This window comes from Engystomops pustulosus, chromosome 7 (genome assembly GCF_040894005.1).
Source record: "Engystomops pustulosus chromosome 7, aEngPut4.maternal, whole genome shotgun sequence".
Taxonomy (NCBI): domain Eukaryota; kingdom Metazoa; phylum Chordata; class Amphibia; order Anura; family Leptodactylidae; genus Engystomops; species Engystomops pustulosus.
The window spans coordinates 53,421,264-53,439,850 of record NC_092417.1 but is presented as its reverse complement, the minus strand read 5'-3'; the positions used below and the strand labels follow the sequence as shown (position 1 = coordinate 53,439,850).

Below are 18,587 nucleotides of genomic sequence, written 5' to 3'. Positions count from 1 at the left end.
CTAAGGACAATTTATATGATAAGAGCTGTTTGACAAGACTTCTAGCAACTGTCTGTATGTAAAGATATTTGCGTGCCTGCAGTCCCACCCAAGATGAAAAGAAAGGGAACATGTCACAAGATTTTATCCCACTAAACTGCTAGCACCTTCATGTAGGGGGTGAAATATCCATTCTAGAATTCTCTCTTTTATATGAAAGATCAACCATTTACCTGAAAAAATGATCGGAAAAGAGTCACTTTTAGAGGCTGGAGAGGTAGTGCCATTTCAGCTCTTATCTCTGCTTCGAAACATGTTTTTGATGTCATATTAAATACAAGAATCTAATTTTTCTTACAAATCAAGCTACAGAACCAGAGATACAGGCAGGTAAATTCTTAGCTGGAAATGCAAGCTGCAGATAAAGATCCAGTTCCGCGTTTTCAAATGCCTATTCATATACAGAATCGGAGAGCTGATTCTAGGTACTGTACGTAGGGGCGCCTGAAGTGACACTCCCCTTGCAACCTGAAACAAAATATGACTCTTCTCAGCACATTTGTAAGTGAGTTTAGAGGTGATATATATATATTTTTTTTAATAGGGAAATGGCTGAGAGGAAATTCTAGGTAGGACATTTTTACTCAGAGGGGCTAGTAGTTTACTGAGGTAAAATTTGGTCATGGAATCCCTTTAAGCCCATTCAAATCGGCCAGTTCACTGTGTATTGCAGGACCTGACAGGTTCTCCAAAGCCAGTTTTGCTCTCTATAAGGGTATGTTCATACAGTGGTACCAGGCATAGCCTCATTTTGCTACTTCTGGACAACCGCTTTTAATGTTGGTTTGGGAATTCTGAGTACAGTATTATCTACCTAGACATGAGATTTGGGAGCAGTTCTGAAATGGTGAATCGCTTGCATCAGTTATGGGTCCCGATTGTTCTTGTTTCCATCTGTCACTGTAATCTATGGGGCCTCCTGGGGTATCTATTACTATGGGCTCCTCCTGATTCCCCATATTACAGGGCAGGTCTGTCATGTCTGAACACTGGTTTTGTTCTTCTGACTTGTTTCTTTGCTCATTTTCTCAGGTGTGTCTGTATTTTCATCACAAGCTCTACAGGGGAAACCGGGTGACTAAGGTGGATGCTGGAAGTTTCAATGCGTTCACATCTCCCAACTTGCCTCCACTTGCCAACGCTGAAGTTGATATTACAGGTAAGCTGCGCAGCCATTTAATCCCTGTAATTTATCCCACATGTGAGAGTCTCTCTGTGAGCGGAAGTTGAGCAAAGTCATAAAAACTGGACAAGCCCTCTACAACACAGACCCTCTTTTTATTGATTTTACTCTTATGATAGAGGGAATTCCCTGTTCCAGAGCCCACACTGGGAATATTCATATTCTGGAACTTTTTCAAACATCAGAGGCTAATGTATTTTGGTTACTATATAAACTCTCTGTACTATCCTTGCTAGTTTTTTTTTTTTAGATATTTAGCCTCTCATTCACCTGGGACAGATATTCTGCAACAGATTGCGTAAAGGGGACCTGTCAGGGCGATTTGAGACAATACATCGCCCAAAGATCCTTATGGACCGGTGGTTTATGGTCTAAAATCGTCCCTCTGTGCCCACTATTTAAAAAAACAAACAACTAAACCCTTTATACTTGCCCGTGTGCCTCATCTGTGTTGCTTCCCGTGTTTGCACTATACCCTGGCTTCATTGCACAAACGCTGTACCAATGGCACACGTTTGGTGAAGACGGGGTGTCGTATTCACTGTGTGACTGTGCACAGACACGGGGAGCTCCAGACTGAGGTAAGGGACCACCTTATGAATTCATTGGTTTAGGTTCCCACTGGCTGGGGCTCTGGTATCTCAGCCTCCAAACTCCTATAAAGGGAAGCTGTTGGAATGATTTGGAACAATAAAGCACCCACTACTCCTTATGGACCTGTGGTTTGGTGTCATATATATATATATATATATATATATATATATATACCTTCCTCAGTCTGTAGCTCTCAGTGATTCAGTAGTACACCCCTGTTGCACTCTGCCGCATGCGCATTGAAGTTTGGGGGTACTTGACTTTTCATCCAGGCTTTAACAACACCAAAGATGAGGCTGATGCACCATATCAGACTTATTTCTTGGGAAATATAAATGTTTAAAGGAAATCTAACAAATGTTTTTATGCATTGTGAACCAAACATACCTTGAGAATGCTGTAGCTACACTGATGGAGAAACATATCCGAGTGGTTTTGCTCAAAAAACAATTATAAAATTCAGGAACTTAGGAAAACTGGGTGCCTACATAAAAGCATTACACATGGAGCTTTCTGAACTGTCCAGACACGACTAATCAACCTGAGCTGGATCCCTCATACACAGTAGCTGGGGATTGGGTGGTGGTGCAGCAATTGATTACTTCTGCCTGTCAGGGACAACAGTGATGGCGTATTCTCTGCTTATGCTGGGCAGGACAGGGCTGAAGCAGTGCATAATTCGAGTGAGGAGAGCGCTGGGGCAGCTACAGGAGCGGCAGACTCTTTATCATAATTTTATAATGTTTTTTTTCAGCAAAACCTCTCGGTTCAGGGATTAAACAAAATATGTTTCTGCATCAGTGTAGCTGCAGCATTCTTAAGGTATGTTTGGTTCACAATGCATTAAAACAAATGGTAGATTTCCTTTAAATTCAGAACCCTAGAGCGTAATGGTAGGAGGTCCCTAATCTTTAGAATATGACTGCACAGCATACTTTGGACAACGCTTTGCTAATCTAAGACATTGATATGAGACACAAGCTTCATGAAAACACCTATTGTAAAGGAGCAAAAATCATATTTTTACAAAACTTCTATGATAAACAATGAAATACTGAAGATTACCCTGTATGCTCCGGCCTGAAAATGTGAGAAGAATTCCATCAGAAGTGGAAATGCTGGTTCTGCATAGTGGATCGGCAACATGCATGTACTAAGGGCATTGCTGAGAAAGATTACAACATGGTCACAGATCCCTGCAGTATTGGGGTGTGATGTTACCCCCATACACATGAATGTGTTTATTATGGGGATAGGAAAATATGCTTCCCAAAAACAATGGCAGAGGCTTTACCTATCGAAAAGAAAAATAATTGGCCTTTGTTAAATAAAACAGCCCAATCCGTAACTGGACAAAGAATAAGTAGGTACCCATACACATTAGAAAGGGGCCTGGTCCCACAAAACAATGTTGATTGGGGCAACTAGTCTCTAGTCTACGTTAAATCTAGATCCTCATACCTCTTCTGCAAGGATCTTCTGCAATCTTGTATTCAAGTCATTGTTCCTGAAATCATTAAAGGGAAGCTGTCACCAGATTTGACCCTATTACCCTACCAGAGGGTACTCCTAGTAAAAAGATGTCTTTTTAGAATTTCCTTTTTCTTAATGTGAAAGCGTGCCAAGGTAACTTTAAAAAATAAATTCCACTACAATCTATGCAAATGAGCGTAAGAGTAATATTTGGCCAGAGATCAATCACTTTAAGAGGTTGCAGGAGGACACCTGTGTCTTTTGGTTCCATGATTCCTAGAATCATGCATTTCATGTCATATTAAAGATAAGTACTTTATCGGGTATGTTAAATAAAAGGTGGTAAATGGATCTTTATCTGTAGGTCTAATTTCGTTAACTGTTAATCTCCAGTTCAACTCCCAGAACCAAAAGCTTAAGGTGTTCTGAAAGATGAAATTCTTATCTTTAATATAACAACAACTGTGGGTACTATAGAACAATATATTAGGGCGTTTAATGTGACGCTTCCCCCTACACTCTAAAAGTGACACATCTCACGCAATAGCGAGGTAAATATGAGAGAGAGCATTGAAACATAAGTTTCAATGCTAGAAAAGATATTTCATATCCTACGTGGGAATAAGCTAGTGATGGTGTCCCTTTAAACCTGTTTTTTTTTGTGTCCTGCTTGCTTGGCCTATGATGAGCTGTCATTTAAAAGCCACCGATCTAGTCTGATTTCATAACTGAGTGGATGCGCCACTCCTTAGGGAGTTGTTATTTTAAGAATTCTTCTAACGCTGCGCAGATGAGACTTTCCTGTGGAAATATTTTTGGCTGGAAAGTGTGTCCATTAACTCCAGGTTGCGAAAAGTAACTAAAGCAATGAACAGATGCAAAACAATATGGATCCTGCTTATAAAACATTGTAAGGAGAGCAGAACGTTCTGCTTGTAAACTGCTTTAATAGATGCATTTTATCCATCAAAGCCTCTGACTGTATCCATCACCTAGGCTGAAGCTGAGCTGTAAGCGTAGGAGGGTTTGATGTTTTGGTAATATATGTGGGCGATGGTAATTTTGCTTTTTTATAATGGATTCCATCTTCTAGGGAGTAACTGTGACAGCCTATAGGGAGTGTAACTGAGATATGCACATAAGCCGTATCAGGTTACATGTTGTATGTCATTAGACGAAAATGATAAAGATGTAGCAGAGCTGAGATTGTTTGTTGGTGATTGGAAAAAATCTAAAACCCACTGCCTTTGCTTTGTTTTTTGCAACATCTAATTTTTGTATCTACTATTATTTTCTTTTCACATTCCAGTTTATACTGTTTCTTACGATTTATGACATGACATCTTATTTTACCCATAATAGCAATCAATATGGGCCCTATATTTCACATCATGGTGGATGTGTACAGCTCTGTCATGTACATAACGAGACATTAAAACCTGTAAAGCTTTCCCTTTTTAGTATGGTTATATAATAGCGTTGTACTTCTACGACCAGTTAGGCCTCTTGCATATCACGCAGCTCTTTGTACTATGTATAGTTGTGTCTATTGTACTTTGGGTAAGTATATGAGCAGCTGGCTAGAACACAAAGGCTGGGATCTCTGTGTTCGTCATGTTCCACCTTTCTTGTATTCATCTCTACTCATGCAATCTGGTTTTGTGGTTATTTAAAGGCAGTGCATGTTCTCATTGAAAGCAGAGAAATAAGAACAGCTACAAGAAAGTCTTCTTACTGCTATAAGGCCAGGCTCACACCTTGTTTTTATATTACGTAAAAAAAGTTAAATCTCTACATTTGATTAATTTACAAATAAACACCCCATACAGTTACTCTTCACTAACAGAGGTATGAGAGCCGCTGTTCACACCATGCATTCAGCAGCAGAGTTCCCCTGCCTTCAGATGCTGTTGCTTTTTTCTTGATGCTCCAACATTATTACCTGACAGTGTCAGCATCTGGAGGAGCGCCAATCGCCTGCTGAGAGTGACACGAATGGCGGCCATCTTAACTCCGCCAGTCTAGGCAGAGAAGTCGGAGCTCCCACCTGCAATAGATTTATTGCGGACTTGCACCCAGACAGCTGGGAGCACTATAACTGTGTCCCACTGTTGCCCTGTCAGTGGCAGATGGCTGAACCAAGGTCAATTCCACTGACTACAGAGGGGTAGGAGACTGATCTCAGGCGTGTGTGGTCCTTGCACCCTGTCCTTTATCTTAAAGCAGCTACCAAAATCTCACCCTGCCATCAGTGTACCCACCACAGTTACCGCTCATCAATACCGAGAGAAGAGAACTTAATAACTGTTATTAGAGCAACAAGTATCACAGAATTTTGGATTTTTCTAGAAGTGACACATCAAGGCCATAGCTGTAGTATATCTTAGACTCCATTATGGGTCTTTGGGGGTCTCTTGGTGCTCGACAATTTCATGGAGCGACAAGGGGTCAGACTGAGGTAACTGGGATCCCATTGGACCCTCATCACTGAGACCCCCACCGATCAAGGCAAGTTAGGCCCTATCTTTTGATTCGTGGGAAAACCCCTTTAAAGTGTAATTAAACTGTTTACAAAATTGTATAAATCAGTAGTGCAGATAATAGGAAATGTTATATTATACTTTATTCAAGAAATCTGTACCGTTCTGTATCTGTATCTGCATCTTTTTCTCCTGCCTTTCTTCCTTTTTTTTGTGTGAATCAACTTTCTGTTCTGTATACCACTGACATCTTAGAAAGGAACTGGATAATGGTCCTCATTACTTTACAGACAGTCCCTGGATAGAAATATATAAAATGAGTAATTCATTAGCCTCCTGTCTTTATATCTCTTTGGTATATAGACGAGCTCACTACAGAAGAAAGGAGGAGCAAAAAAAAAGGCATAGAGAGCCTGTTTAAATTATTTAAGTTATTCACAAAGTGTTCAATTATCACCTGCTCTATTCATTCATGTGAATAAAAAGTAGCTTCAAAGGTTTAATTCCACTTACAAAAAAAAAATCTTACTTCTCCACAGAATGTGGTGTAAACCTAGCCTCCTAGTTCTAAAGTTATAGACTGAGAGATTCCGATCTCTATGTCCTCTTTTGTTTTGTTTCAAATGCCATTTTGTCAATGAGAAAAATCAGCAAACGCATCAGTATATGTATCTTCTCTTACTTGACAGTTTTTTTTTTTAGGTGTATGTGTGTATAGATTTAGATAGATATAGATATTTCAATCGATGTATATATTGATAAAATGCACAAAGTCGTCAAAATTAACATTGTGATGCAGAAAAAATGCTCTTATTATTAATATTATTATACTAATGCGTCTGGCATTGGTCAAATAATCATATCTCTGTTGTTCATGTTGTTTTCTGCATAGCAAATCCCTTTTTTAAGCATCTTGAGGTAGTCTATGAATAGAAAAGTGACCCTTTTGTGAGCTCTGTCTTGCTTGGACTGAATGTTGAGTGTTCTTATTTATCTAGTTAATTGGGAGACCGTCTGGAGAGCAAACACTACAAAGAAGTTCCACGTGCACACAGACATGAACAGAAATGTAGGCCTGCTCCGAATATTCCCAGGGATCACAGCTGCCACCGTATGTATCCTACTCTATTGGAAGAGTGGAAGTAAATGAATTTTTATACAATAATAATAAAGTGCACCCACTGTAAATTTTTGGTCAAGGCATAATAAAAATAATTTGATCTTTTTGAGCTCCTAGTATTAGGTAAATACAACCTATGATTGAACAAGAAAAAATATAGAAATGTCATTGTTTTGTGATTTATCTCTATATAAAGCTAAATTGCAGAAGCAGTGTGATAAAAACCTAAGCACATGATTACTGTTAAATAGGAACTAAGAAGGCAAATGCTCTTGATTGATCATCAGCAAGTATGACCACCACTATGAATGCTGAAGTTTTTTTTTAGTTTGCTGTTTTGCAGCATTGAGGAATGTGTTGACACAATAGCAAGGAGAGAAGATAACCGCAGTGATCTTTACAAAAGCAATTGTTAGACTTCAAAACACACAAACCTGCTTGGTCCTTGAATCTAAATGTACTGTCATTCATTGTACAGGTGAAGGCATTTCTTCAGCCCCCCATGGAGGGCATCGTGCTTGAGACCTATGGCACAGGCAATGCCCCAGATTGCCGGGTTGACTTGCTGCAAGAACTGAAGGCAGCCACGGACCGTGGTGTGGCAATTATTAACTGCACGCAATGTTTACGGGGCTCTGTCTCTGAATCTTATGCAACTGGAAAGGTATGTATATGTCACAAATTCTACTTTTTTGCGTGTGTGTGTGTGCGGGGGAGGGGGGGGGGGTCAAATGCATTTATGTGTTGCATACAAATACACTAAGAAAGCAACATTTGCCTTATCTGTGGAAGATTGCTATAGAGCAGGAGGAGCGAAGAAGATTGTACAGTCTGTCCATCTCCTTATGCTCTGTATATGCTGCACGCAGATCAGATACCACGTACACAGTGTCTTATCTGCAGACAACATGTTATAGAGCAGGAGGTGCTGAGCAGATTGTAGCAGAATGTGTTGACATAGCGGGGAAAAGATTCGGTATAACCAATTCAATTCTCTCTTCTTTCTGTTGTCACAGTTCCAGTGGATGACCCTGGTTCTGGTGATCAACATTCTGCCCAGTATAATTGCATTAAGTTAGATATCACTTAAAGGGGTTTCTCACGAAGGCAAGTTATCCTGTGGATAGGGCCTAACTTCCCTTTGTGGGAAAGCCCCTTTAATAGAACTCTTTAAGTCTAAAAAACAGCAGAATTTTTGTGACCAAACATTCATTTTCTTGAATCTGCTCCTCTCCCCCTGTAATATAGTGGGCTACCACCAGATAGAACTGTATGAACAAAGGGAATGGTTCTCTTTATTTTTGGCACCATGATACTGTAGCCCACAATTAAAGGAGACACCTCTAGGTAGACTATTTTAAGGAGCTATTATTTTTCATCAATGTGACTGGATACTTTCCTCTCTGAGTGATAGAATCTTAAATGTTTTTTGCTCTGTGTTTTTAATTACTGGTTGTTTCCATTACAATGAAGTTTGTGGCAGCAACAGGCGGCACAGTCCTGGCTAAACACCCTTTAATTATAACGATGTTTCCAGGTTGTTGCTGTGTGACAAGGCAAACATGCAGCAGGACTTCAAGGGGGTTTTCAGGTAGCTGTAATGAAAGCTTTAAGGGTAGCTCCTTTCAGGAAACCTCTGAAATGTCACATACTTTGATAGGTCAAGTGCCTAAACACCCCCAACAGATTACTTCCACCCCTTCATTTTAGTTGTGATCATCTCTCCATCTAGATAAATATGTCCTCATAGACTTGCGTCTCCTAGAGAGTCACAGTGCTCAGCCGCCAGATCCCCATGTACATGTATGTAGAAGGCTCACAGGGGAATGTCTCATAGGGACCTCACAGTGAAAGCCTTAAAATACAATCTGTAAGGAAAGTTCACACCTTTTGTTTAACTTACCACATTTTGGATTTTTTATTTTCCAGCTTCTGAATGTATTGCATCAAATAATAAAGTGTGCCCCTACAAAGTACAATTCACCCCAACTTCATATCTTTTGTTCTAGCAACCAGGTTACTAATACTTTTCCTGTTCTTCCTATGCAGGCTCTTACTGTGGTCGGAGTGATACCAGGATGCGATTTGACTCCAGAGGCCGCACTAGCAAAATTGTCCTATGTTCTGGGCAAAACTCATCTCACACAAGAGCAGAAAAAACAGGTACGTGTTACCCACAGACTGTGCCTTCCACGATGTCACATCCTCAGGTCAGTTCTGAATAATGTATCACTGATTTGTATTAGAAATGAGTAAAGCTTGCACCCTGTGTGCCCAATTTCTAGCATCTGTGTGATGAATTTGGTGCATCTTTTGACTTTTGCAGGGTGAAACTTTACGCTGTCTCATAGATGCTATTAGTAAAATATTGTTTCTATTCCATAAAGCCCTTTCAGGTATCTTTGAACAAAACGTCATAATATCAAATGTGCCCCCATCCTGCTTATTTCCGAATGTATGACAGGCTAAAAATCCTGCTCAAGGTTTTATTGTAGCGGTGACTGTCTTTCTGCAAAAAGTTGTTCCTATTTTTTCTATTTAATAATGTGGTTCTCTCCATAAATCACCCATCTTCATAAAAGCCTATACATATTTTATTGTGTTTTTTTTTTAATACAATTTTTCTTTATTAAAGAGTGCTGGTATCAGATTTCTCAGACTTTATTGCTGTTTTGTTCATGAAATGAATTTGTATGCTTAAGCCTTGAAGAGAACATAACGTACAATATATGAGTGGGCAGAAAGTAGCAATTCTACGGAATGGAGCTGCCAGTTCTGGATCCCTTTTTGTCAGAAGGGATTACTACGGTATATTATGTTGGTGGGATCCTCATTGATCAGCTGTAATCTGTAAAGAGGAACCTGGCAACAAGTGTCTAATTCATGGATGAGGGTCACAACAAGAGAAATGCAGCATTACTCATATTTGTGGGCTGTCATGGTAATGCATATACTTGTTCGGTAACATAAGATGGAACCAAAACAAATGTTATTTTAACTTTTCTGACTTCCAGAAAGTTACTGATCTTCATGGGTATTGGAAACAGTTTCTAGGATTTGCCTCTACTTGACATTTCTCCACCATACCTTTCCATTAGAAACTATTATTTTTGCCCATTATTTCTATTTATAAAAGGTCTATTAAAAATGTACATAATACATACACATGGCATACAGAAACTATTAATATCATTCATACATTCCCAACTGGACTAAGAGATAATGATCTAGTTTTTCAGGTGTTGCCTTGCACTTAAGCTGGATGGGGAGTGTAGGGATTTATGTAGAGAGGATGTGGCTTTAGGTGGGGTTCCTAGTTTTATATGGGAACTGAGAGGCAATAGACCTACACTGGGGGATTGACTAATCATATCTAAGATTTAGAAACATTAGAAATGTGTTGTCCAAACCTGATGATTTTGACCTGTAATCATGTGAACATGTGGCGATCAGCGTTCTCTTCTTGGGTACATGTCCTCTATAAAGGGGTATTTTAGGGCCAGATAATGATAACTAAGCCTAAGGATAGGTCATCAGTATCACATTGATGGGGGTTGCCTTTAAATTGGAGAATCAAGCAAAAAGCAGACGGCTTTGCGCTAAGTGTTGTGGCGGAGCCGAGTTACTGCAGCCTTAATTGAATAGGAGGTGATCTGCAGTAACCTGGTCTGACAACTACCTGGGGATAACTTCCGTACTTACTGGACCCCCACCAATGTGTCCTATTTAGGATGTATTTGATGAATATATTAGCAATATTTTTAGCCCATGTACGTTGCAGGGTATTACAAGTGATGGGGTTTAGGATGCTGTTCCCTATACCCGCTGCTGAATACAAATCACCACCGTGCTGATAAAATGGTGAAGTCTCAGCCACCACCATGAGAAAAGGATATCTGCCATACGCCAGTAATCTTATATGAGCCATGTTTATTGCAGATGCTGTTTGAGAACCTCAGGGGTGAGATGACTGTGAGTGCAACAGGAGCAAAGATCTCCCTGAGAGACAGCAAGTTCATTCAAGTCGTTGCCAAGTCTGTTGGTGTGAGCTGCAAGGAGGTACAGTCTCGTCGGAAAGTCAAGTTACATTTTTATAATACCTTCTCATATGTAAGTAAGTTTCCTTTCTCCATATTATCAGTGGCACCAGCGGAGAAATCCATGTCTGGACTACAAGTAATTGTGTGCACAAGGGGATGTATTCATTGTACTGTACACTGGAGTCACCAGCGATGTCTCCTCCTGTGCCCCTCCAAGGCTGCCGCTCTCATGGCAAGCTGCTGCTACCATGTTTCTCTGAAAATTAGACCTAGTTTTAGGTTAGGACTTATGTTGTGGGGAAGGGAAGATTGTTCGTTTTTCCTATGAACAAAAATCCACATTTACTTTTAAACCACAAAATCAACATTTCTTCAAATATAACAGTGTCATTATCCTCTGCAACTCTCCAAAGCCTGAATCCCATTGTGATTTTTTTGTGACTCTATTACTTTTATATTCATTGTCCTAATGTCTTATGTCCAGCAATTGAACCTTCCTTGAATGAAAATTACATTTTTTTTTTGTTTGGTTTTCTTTTTTTTTAGATACTCAATATTGTCACATTTGAAGTTGTAGTATATCAAGGCCATTGGTTATCTTTTTTCTCCTGCAGGAATTGGAGGCAGTGAGAGATGCGCTCACCCCTGCCCTGGCGTGCGCTGCTGCTAAAACTGGAGATATTAATGCCCTGGAAGCAATAAGGGACATGGTAATGATCACTTATTTACACTAACGTATAGGAAGGTTTTGTTTGTTGCAAATGCCGATAAATGATTATTTTCCTGTAACCACCATATACATAGTTTCAGCAGGCAGCATCCTATGCACCAAATATCTAATGGGGACTTATTGGACAATCGCTTTATCTATATAGCTTGCAACTTTTTGCTATATAAACTGGTGGCATGCCGCTTACTACCAGCAGCTCTTGGTTTAAAAGCGTGTTAAATGGATAGCCATTGGCGGTACTTTGCTTCACTGCTCCCAGTATCAATTATGCTATGATTTACATCCGCTCCTTTGAATAGGGGCTACTGGGTGTAAAAATGTTATATGCAAGAGTAATGGCTATGAAGAGCATGTACACACAAAGTTTTTTTTTTTTTTTTAATGTTATCTTCTCTATTGGGATTTGAAAATCCGTGGTATCTTCAGCTTTTTTTTTTATATTGCTTCTTTATTTCATCCAGGGAGCCAACCTAAGCAGTGAGGACTATGATGGTAGGACACCATTACACGTGGCTTGCTGTGAGGGACACTACCAGGTGGTTCAGTATCTGCTGAATAATGGGGCTACCGTCTATGCCAAGGACCGTTATGGGGACACCCCACTGATGAATGCAGTAAAGTTCAGGTAATTGTCAGGATCTACACAAGATGTCTTGCTAGTGTAGGTTTAATTTGTTTCGGACAAGGCCTAATGGGGGGAGTACCGCAATGTAGAACGTTCCTTGACTTTTAGGCCGTGTTCACACAATGGTTTTGAAATGTGTTTAGAACTAAACTATTGTACATGATTTGTCTGTTAACAAGGTTCAAGGACCATCCAGAGTCGTCTAAAAGTTGAAGAACTTACATTACCTCATGAATGGGGAACTATCGGGTACTTTTCCTGCCCGGAAACCCGGAAATGTAATTACGTAGGGGTATTACTGCTATGTCATTATTATTGGTCTAAAAGAAAGTGAGCTAGGAGTATAAATAAAGTTTATTTTGTTGGGTTTTGTAATGGGCAAGTACAGACACATGATGCTTAAAGGTGGAACCACCTTAGTAATGAACCTGCTGTCGGCACAGTGCAGAAACACTTGATGCTTTCTGTAGCAATCATTGGCTTCTTTGCTACATATAATTACTATCGACTTATGTGTGTGAGGCTGATTCTCAGGACAATTTTTTTTTTCTTGTACAGATTATATTACCTATATACCTGTGGATTTCCAGTGCGGCATTTCCGTGTGGTAAATCCGCAGCGTTATACAGTAGCAGTGTAATGTATGGGATTTGTGACAATCCCATACACACATTGCTGAACAGGAGGAAACAGCTCACCTCAGAGGAGCTTATGTATCTGAAGTGAAGACTGATTCCCCTTCTATTTGGCATTGGCAGTAAAAAGGTTAAACTTGATTTTCTGTGTAAGAGTTGAACTTTACTAATGTGAGAAAGTAGGCCTCTGGTGCCACACCCAGCCAGCGCCTCAGGTCCTTCTGGAAGTTATCAGTACCACTCCTGTTCTGGGGCAGGATACCATACAACGCTGCTGTCATTACCTATTCCAAGATGAGATGTTAGGACAGGATCCTGCATGGGCTTGTTGTGTGAAATGATATAATTCAGGGGCTGGTTGTTTTTCCTCTCAGGATTTTCTTTCCTAAGAGAACTCTAAATGTATTTAGTGTCTCATGTGAATAGTGATGCAGGAACATGATCAAAAACAAAAAGGATCAAATGCTCAGCAAGATACTCCAAACTGTCCTAGGACAGCACAAAATTGTTCATATCCAAGCATTATTAAAACTTAACTTTTAATAATCATGTAGTTAAAACACACGGGTCGTGTTTATAAATGGGACTCAAGAGTCACTCTTGTATTTGTAGCAAGTGGGGTAAGTATATTTATTATATTTGGGGACGTGTATATATTGTTTGGAGCTCCAGTTAGACAACAACATCAATACCCATACTGTATATACTGATAAGTGATTTTGAGACAACCAAAACAAATTGCCTCAAAATAAAGGATGAAAAGGTGAATAGAGTGATGTTACACAGCTAATATCTTATGCATAGGACCATAGTTTTATTATAATTAATATTCGCCTCAAAAAAGGGCCAATAGAGTCTATATAACATCTCTATAGGCTACGTTTGCTTGCAGGGTATCATAGAAAAATCTATGGCTGGTTGCTAGCCGTTGTTTCCACATATCACCAGTGGATGAGAGGACTCCACATGCACATGATGACTACGGGTCTGTTGTTTGCGGCTCGAGTACACACACGTTCCTGGGCAGAAAGAACATCTACACAGTATAAGGCTCCATGCACATGTCCGCAAATGGCAGCCATGAACTAGTCGTCCTATTCCTGCCCAGCTTTGCAGACACTCGGCTCCCTAAGGAGAGGGGAAGATTGAGGAGCGCTTACCCCCTCCATCACCCGGCTTGTGGCACAAGTCCACTCACATGGATGTGTGCATAGAGCCTAAGACTCTGTTTTTAGCTTACAAATGCTGATGAATAATACTAAGCAGAATAGTGCTACGTAAAAGGGGCTTTTTACAGCAAAATTGACTTGAATGAGAGTTTCTTAATCTTCCGTACATATGGCATAATAGCAGACTCAAACGCATGGGCAAGGATGGGCACAGTGTGTGATCTTACTTTACACAAGATCTCCAGCGCAGCCACTATATTCTCTGCCTGCTGAGGCATTGAAAAGCAGATTTGCTCTACCATTGGATAGTACATTATATTAGACAATGAAGAGCCCTGTATTCTGTTAGAACAAAGAAGCGGAATATTATTGGAATTCTTTTTTTACAAGTGTAATTGCTTCTTAATTTGGTTTTATATCATAGACCATTGAATTGACTCTGAATCTAATCCTAAAGTCTGATAAACTGTACCGTATTAACACAGCGCCACTGATCATAATGTCAAACAAACTAGTACACAGCACTGTGAGCTCCGTAGTATTGAGCACGAGGCCAAACACTAGGCCAAATACTACATATTTTGGCTAATGATCTTTACTAGTAGAGGAGAACCTGTCACTGCCAGACATTTCTGTGGGTCGCTTAATCTTTACCAGAAATAAAATCCTCATGTTCCCCATCATCTGCTGTTGGGAACAAGTCTAGTGACCCCTATACCCCATCTGATAGTCCAATGGTTGAGGCAACAATTATCTCACTGATTGATGGATATGATGAATTCTAGATACATGTGAGAAGAAACCAAATAACGGGGGTAGAGCTCTAGATTGTGCTTGCGGTCTGATGCTCATTTCGAATGGGAGGGTCAGAAATTACTGAACACAGTGATCTGGTATCTCCGGAAAGCTCACTGTCCTGTGACACAACTTCAATGCTTTCCCAAGCTGACACTTCTTTGCTGGTGGATAACCTCCTTTGTGGATGTGTCACAGGTTATAGTAGAGGGTCTTAAATTGCACCAGAAGTATCCAATGCTTAATGATAAATCTTGTTCATCTCTTATTAGTTGGCTCAATTCAAGACAGAAAAAAAAGGCAAAATGTTGTTGTATTTGTATAATTTTCGATGCACTCCCTGTGAAGCCTTGCTGTTTTTCCAGCACTGGTTGTAAAAGTATCTTCAAACTTAAAACTCCTAATTTAATGCCTTGTTCTACATTTAACAATTTATTTGCTGCAGATTAAGCCAGATTTTTGTTGTGATTGATAGCTCTGGCACAATGTATACATTTTTCTTTTTAGGTTTACAAAAAAGTTTTTATTTTTGTTTTCTAAACAGCTGTGTCCTAGTAGTAGATCTTATTGCTGAACTTGAAGAATTCTATTCTGTGCAGAAGAACAATGCGCCTTGTGTCAATAAGAGACTCCATTGTTACAGCCGGAGTTCATTGCTTGTGATCATGAGCTGTGCAGTAATGGAAGGGTTATTTTCTTGTGTTTTTTTAGACAAATCGAGGTGATCAAGCTGTTACGTCAGACCGGTGCTCATCTTTCCTGGGAAGAGCTGGAGCACAGTGGCACTGAGCTTTGCAGGTAAAAATAGTGATATAGAGGTTTCCTACTGCATTTTATGTTTGCACATCACCAGGATATTCCAATGCTTCTAAAATGTTTACCCCATTGGCCAAATCTTGCAGCACATAACAGATGGGAATGGGGCCTTTCCAAATCCATCATGATAAACCAGTGGCACTTACTAATAGATCCAGTCATCAAATCTTATATTTGTTATCTGTGGTCTTCTTCCTTTTAAAATCAACTTTTATAATTATAGTAATGAGCCAGAAGGGCTCTGGCAAAATATGTTACCAGAGCCCATCTGCTGGAGAGCTCTTACTTCCAGATCCTAGTCACAAGCCTCTCACCCATCCAAACCAGTTCCCTACGCTGCACTGAGGAGACCCAATTGGGTTGAAACAGCGCTGTCTACAGTTGGGAGTCTGTTCCTTCTGGAATAGATATACTTGTTTGGTTTTAATCTTACATCATGTCATAAGGCCTCTTGTAGGTCACGCTTGATGTCAAGGGAGCTGCCCTACAAGGTGTCTAAAAGAGGCGTGATTTTCCCTGAAAACTTTGCATATTTTCCCAGCATCTTCACAGGAGCATTCCCCCCACTCCTACTGTGTGCTGAAACTTGCGCTGAAGCTGTGAGATTACAGGAAGTGCCAGTTACCAGGGGGAAATATGAGAGTGTAACAGCCGGGGAAGCTACAGCACGAAGGGGCTCTGGTTAAAACCCTGCTGACTCATTAGCATAATTTTAAAGGTTTATTTTAGAAGGAAGGAGGCCATGAATAACAAATATTAGAAAATGACCACAGTCCCGGTGCCTGGATCTATGAGTAAGTGTCCCTTGTTTATCATGATGGATTTTTATGGTATATTTCCTGTAAGAGCACTTCTGACCATCTTGCCACCATTGGTAATTTTTCCCCATAACCTATTTCTTGAGTGATCATAAGGACTAATAAATGACTTGGAAAGCGATCCCAGAAAGGGCTCACAGAATAAGCCTCTAGGGGGCCAAAATTGCCGACTTGTTCATCAAGAAATTCATAATTTCCTTACCCATCTACCTGGTGGTTGTTATAGTGACAATTCAAAGTCATTGTTCAGTACTCTTCATTGTACACCTAGATGAAAAGTTTGTTTCAGTGAATGAGTCGGAAGTCCGTTTCTCTATAAAGATGACCCAGTCATTCAGATGAATGGTACTTTTTTTTTACTCTCTTTTTAGGTAACCTGATGACTGCTTTTCACACCCCTGGTCTTGTAAATGCAGTCAGTGCCCTAGATAGGCAAGTGCGCTGATCCATTGAAGGGCTGTCAATACTGAGGATTAGAAAAAGTTACTGTGCATTCCAGGCCGGGTCACTAATGATAATATTCATGTGCTCAGACCTTGCACTCCTTCTGCTGCATTCCCTGCAGTGTCTATGGGGAGAGGCTCACATTTGGCATTCCTTTACACACGCTCTATCCACGCCTTTATGCTCCGCTCATCCTGTGGAACTGGTTTACTCAGTCTGATGTCCTGGCAAGGAAGGAATTTACTCACACAAGTCAGAGAGTACTATGTGTAGTACTGTGTCCGGCTAGGGAAACAAATCTGAAAGTCACCAAACTTGTTTCCATTTTGGGCACAGGACAGCTATACTATTTACTGCATTGATGTGCTCAAGATGTGAACACATTTGACAAGGGTCTAATTTTTTAAAATTTCTTTTTAAACTTAAGATAAAGCATTGAAGCAACGCTTGCGTATATCTATTTAGTTTTAAAGGAAGCATTTGCCATATGAAAATTAATCCTTTCTTCATTTAGCTGTTAAGGGCTTATTTTTTTTGTGAAATAGGACTTTTAAGTATATGAAAATTGGCCTCAGGGACTCCTTTTGTACGTCACAGAAGCCCCTTCTGGCTCCATCGGCTGTCATCGGTTCTCTGGCAGGTGAAGGGAAGTGTGAATGATTAGCAGCCAACAACACCGTTTACACAGGAGCCCTTTAGGCTCATTTGCATATTTTTAAAAGTCATTTTTCGCAATAAATCAGCCATTAAATGCTAAACAAAGGACAGATCCTGTTTCATGGGGCACATACCAGTGTGTACGTGTGCCTGGGTTAAAAACGCTAAATCTGTGTGATTGATTTCCTTTAAAGTGAATCTGTCGCCTATCCTAGATGTCCTAGTCTGCTATAAATATAGTATTCCTTTCTTTGCATACGTCCTGCAGGACTAGATGTTTAAGTCTTTGCTTCTCAAGAATAAATTAAAAATGGCTAAACGCAGAATTGAATCCCTGAGTTGTCGTTTTGTGTGACCTCCTCGATTCTGACAATGTTTAAAAATATAATCTAGTGTACTGCATTATATACCGGACACAAACTTGCTGAGGTCTCTGACGTCCTTGCCAGATCTCATGAAATTGATCCGATCCTTCTGCTTCCTGCAGATAAGTCGCCTTTGCAATGACACTTTCTCTAATTTCCTCTTTCTTTGTCACAGTGATTGGCTGATACCCCGTTTGTTATTGTGGTAGTATCTCTAGATCTTAGAATAACATGTTACTTACACCTTGACAGCTTCTCCTCACAGCCAATGTATTACCATTACCAGGAGCGGCCAATACACTTCTCACTTGTAGGGTGAGCAAAAGTGCAGGATTTCAGAGAGAGTAAAATTGGTCGCTCCCCACCCCCATTTATCTGCTTAATGTTATAATTTTAATTGAACTATTTTTTGTAGCATGCATAAAAGGTTCCCAACCTTAAGGGGGTTTTCTTGGGACATATATTTTGGACACCTACCACCCCTAATGATCAGCTATGCTGTAGCCCAGAATAGTGCTGCAGCACACCCCCATTGATATTATCAGATGGGCGGCTGTACCATTCTGAATTGCTGCACACCAGCAGACGGAGCTGGTATGGTCAT

The 18,587-nt window shown here is 40.1% G+C and overlaps 1 protein-coding gene across 1 annotated transcript in view; it reads left to right on the top strand.

The window, feature by feature from the left end:
- The window catches only part of ASPG (asparaginase), a 44,460-nt gene that overhangs the window by 21,244 nt on the left and 4,629 nt on the right, over positions 1 to 18,587 (top strand). The window contains exons 6-13 of the mRNA XM_072115913.1: positions 1,072 to 1,198; positions 6,768 to 6,880; positions 7,368 to 7,553; positions 8,939 to 9,052; positions 10,829 to 10,948; positions 11,544 to 11,639; positions 12,121 to 12,284; positions 15,595 to 15,681. Coding sequence (XP_071972014.1) covers positions 1,072 to 1,198; positions 6,768 to 6,880; positions 7,368 to 7,553; positions 8,939 to 9,052; positions 10,829 to 10,948; positions 11,544 to 11,639; positions 12,121 to 12,284; positions 15,595 to 15,681 — 1,007 coding nt within the window. The remainder of the gene's footprint in view (positions 1 to 1,071; positions 1,199 to 6,767; positions 6,881 to 7,367; positions 7,554 to 8,938; positions 9,053 to 10,828; positions 10,949 to 11,543; positions 11,640 to 12,120; positions 12,285 to 15,594; positions 15,682 to 18,587) is intronic.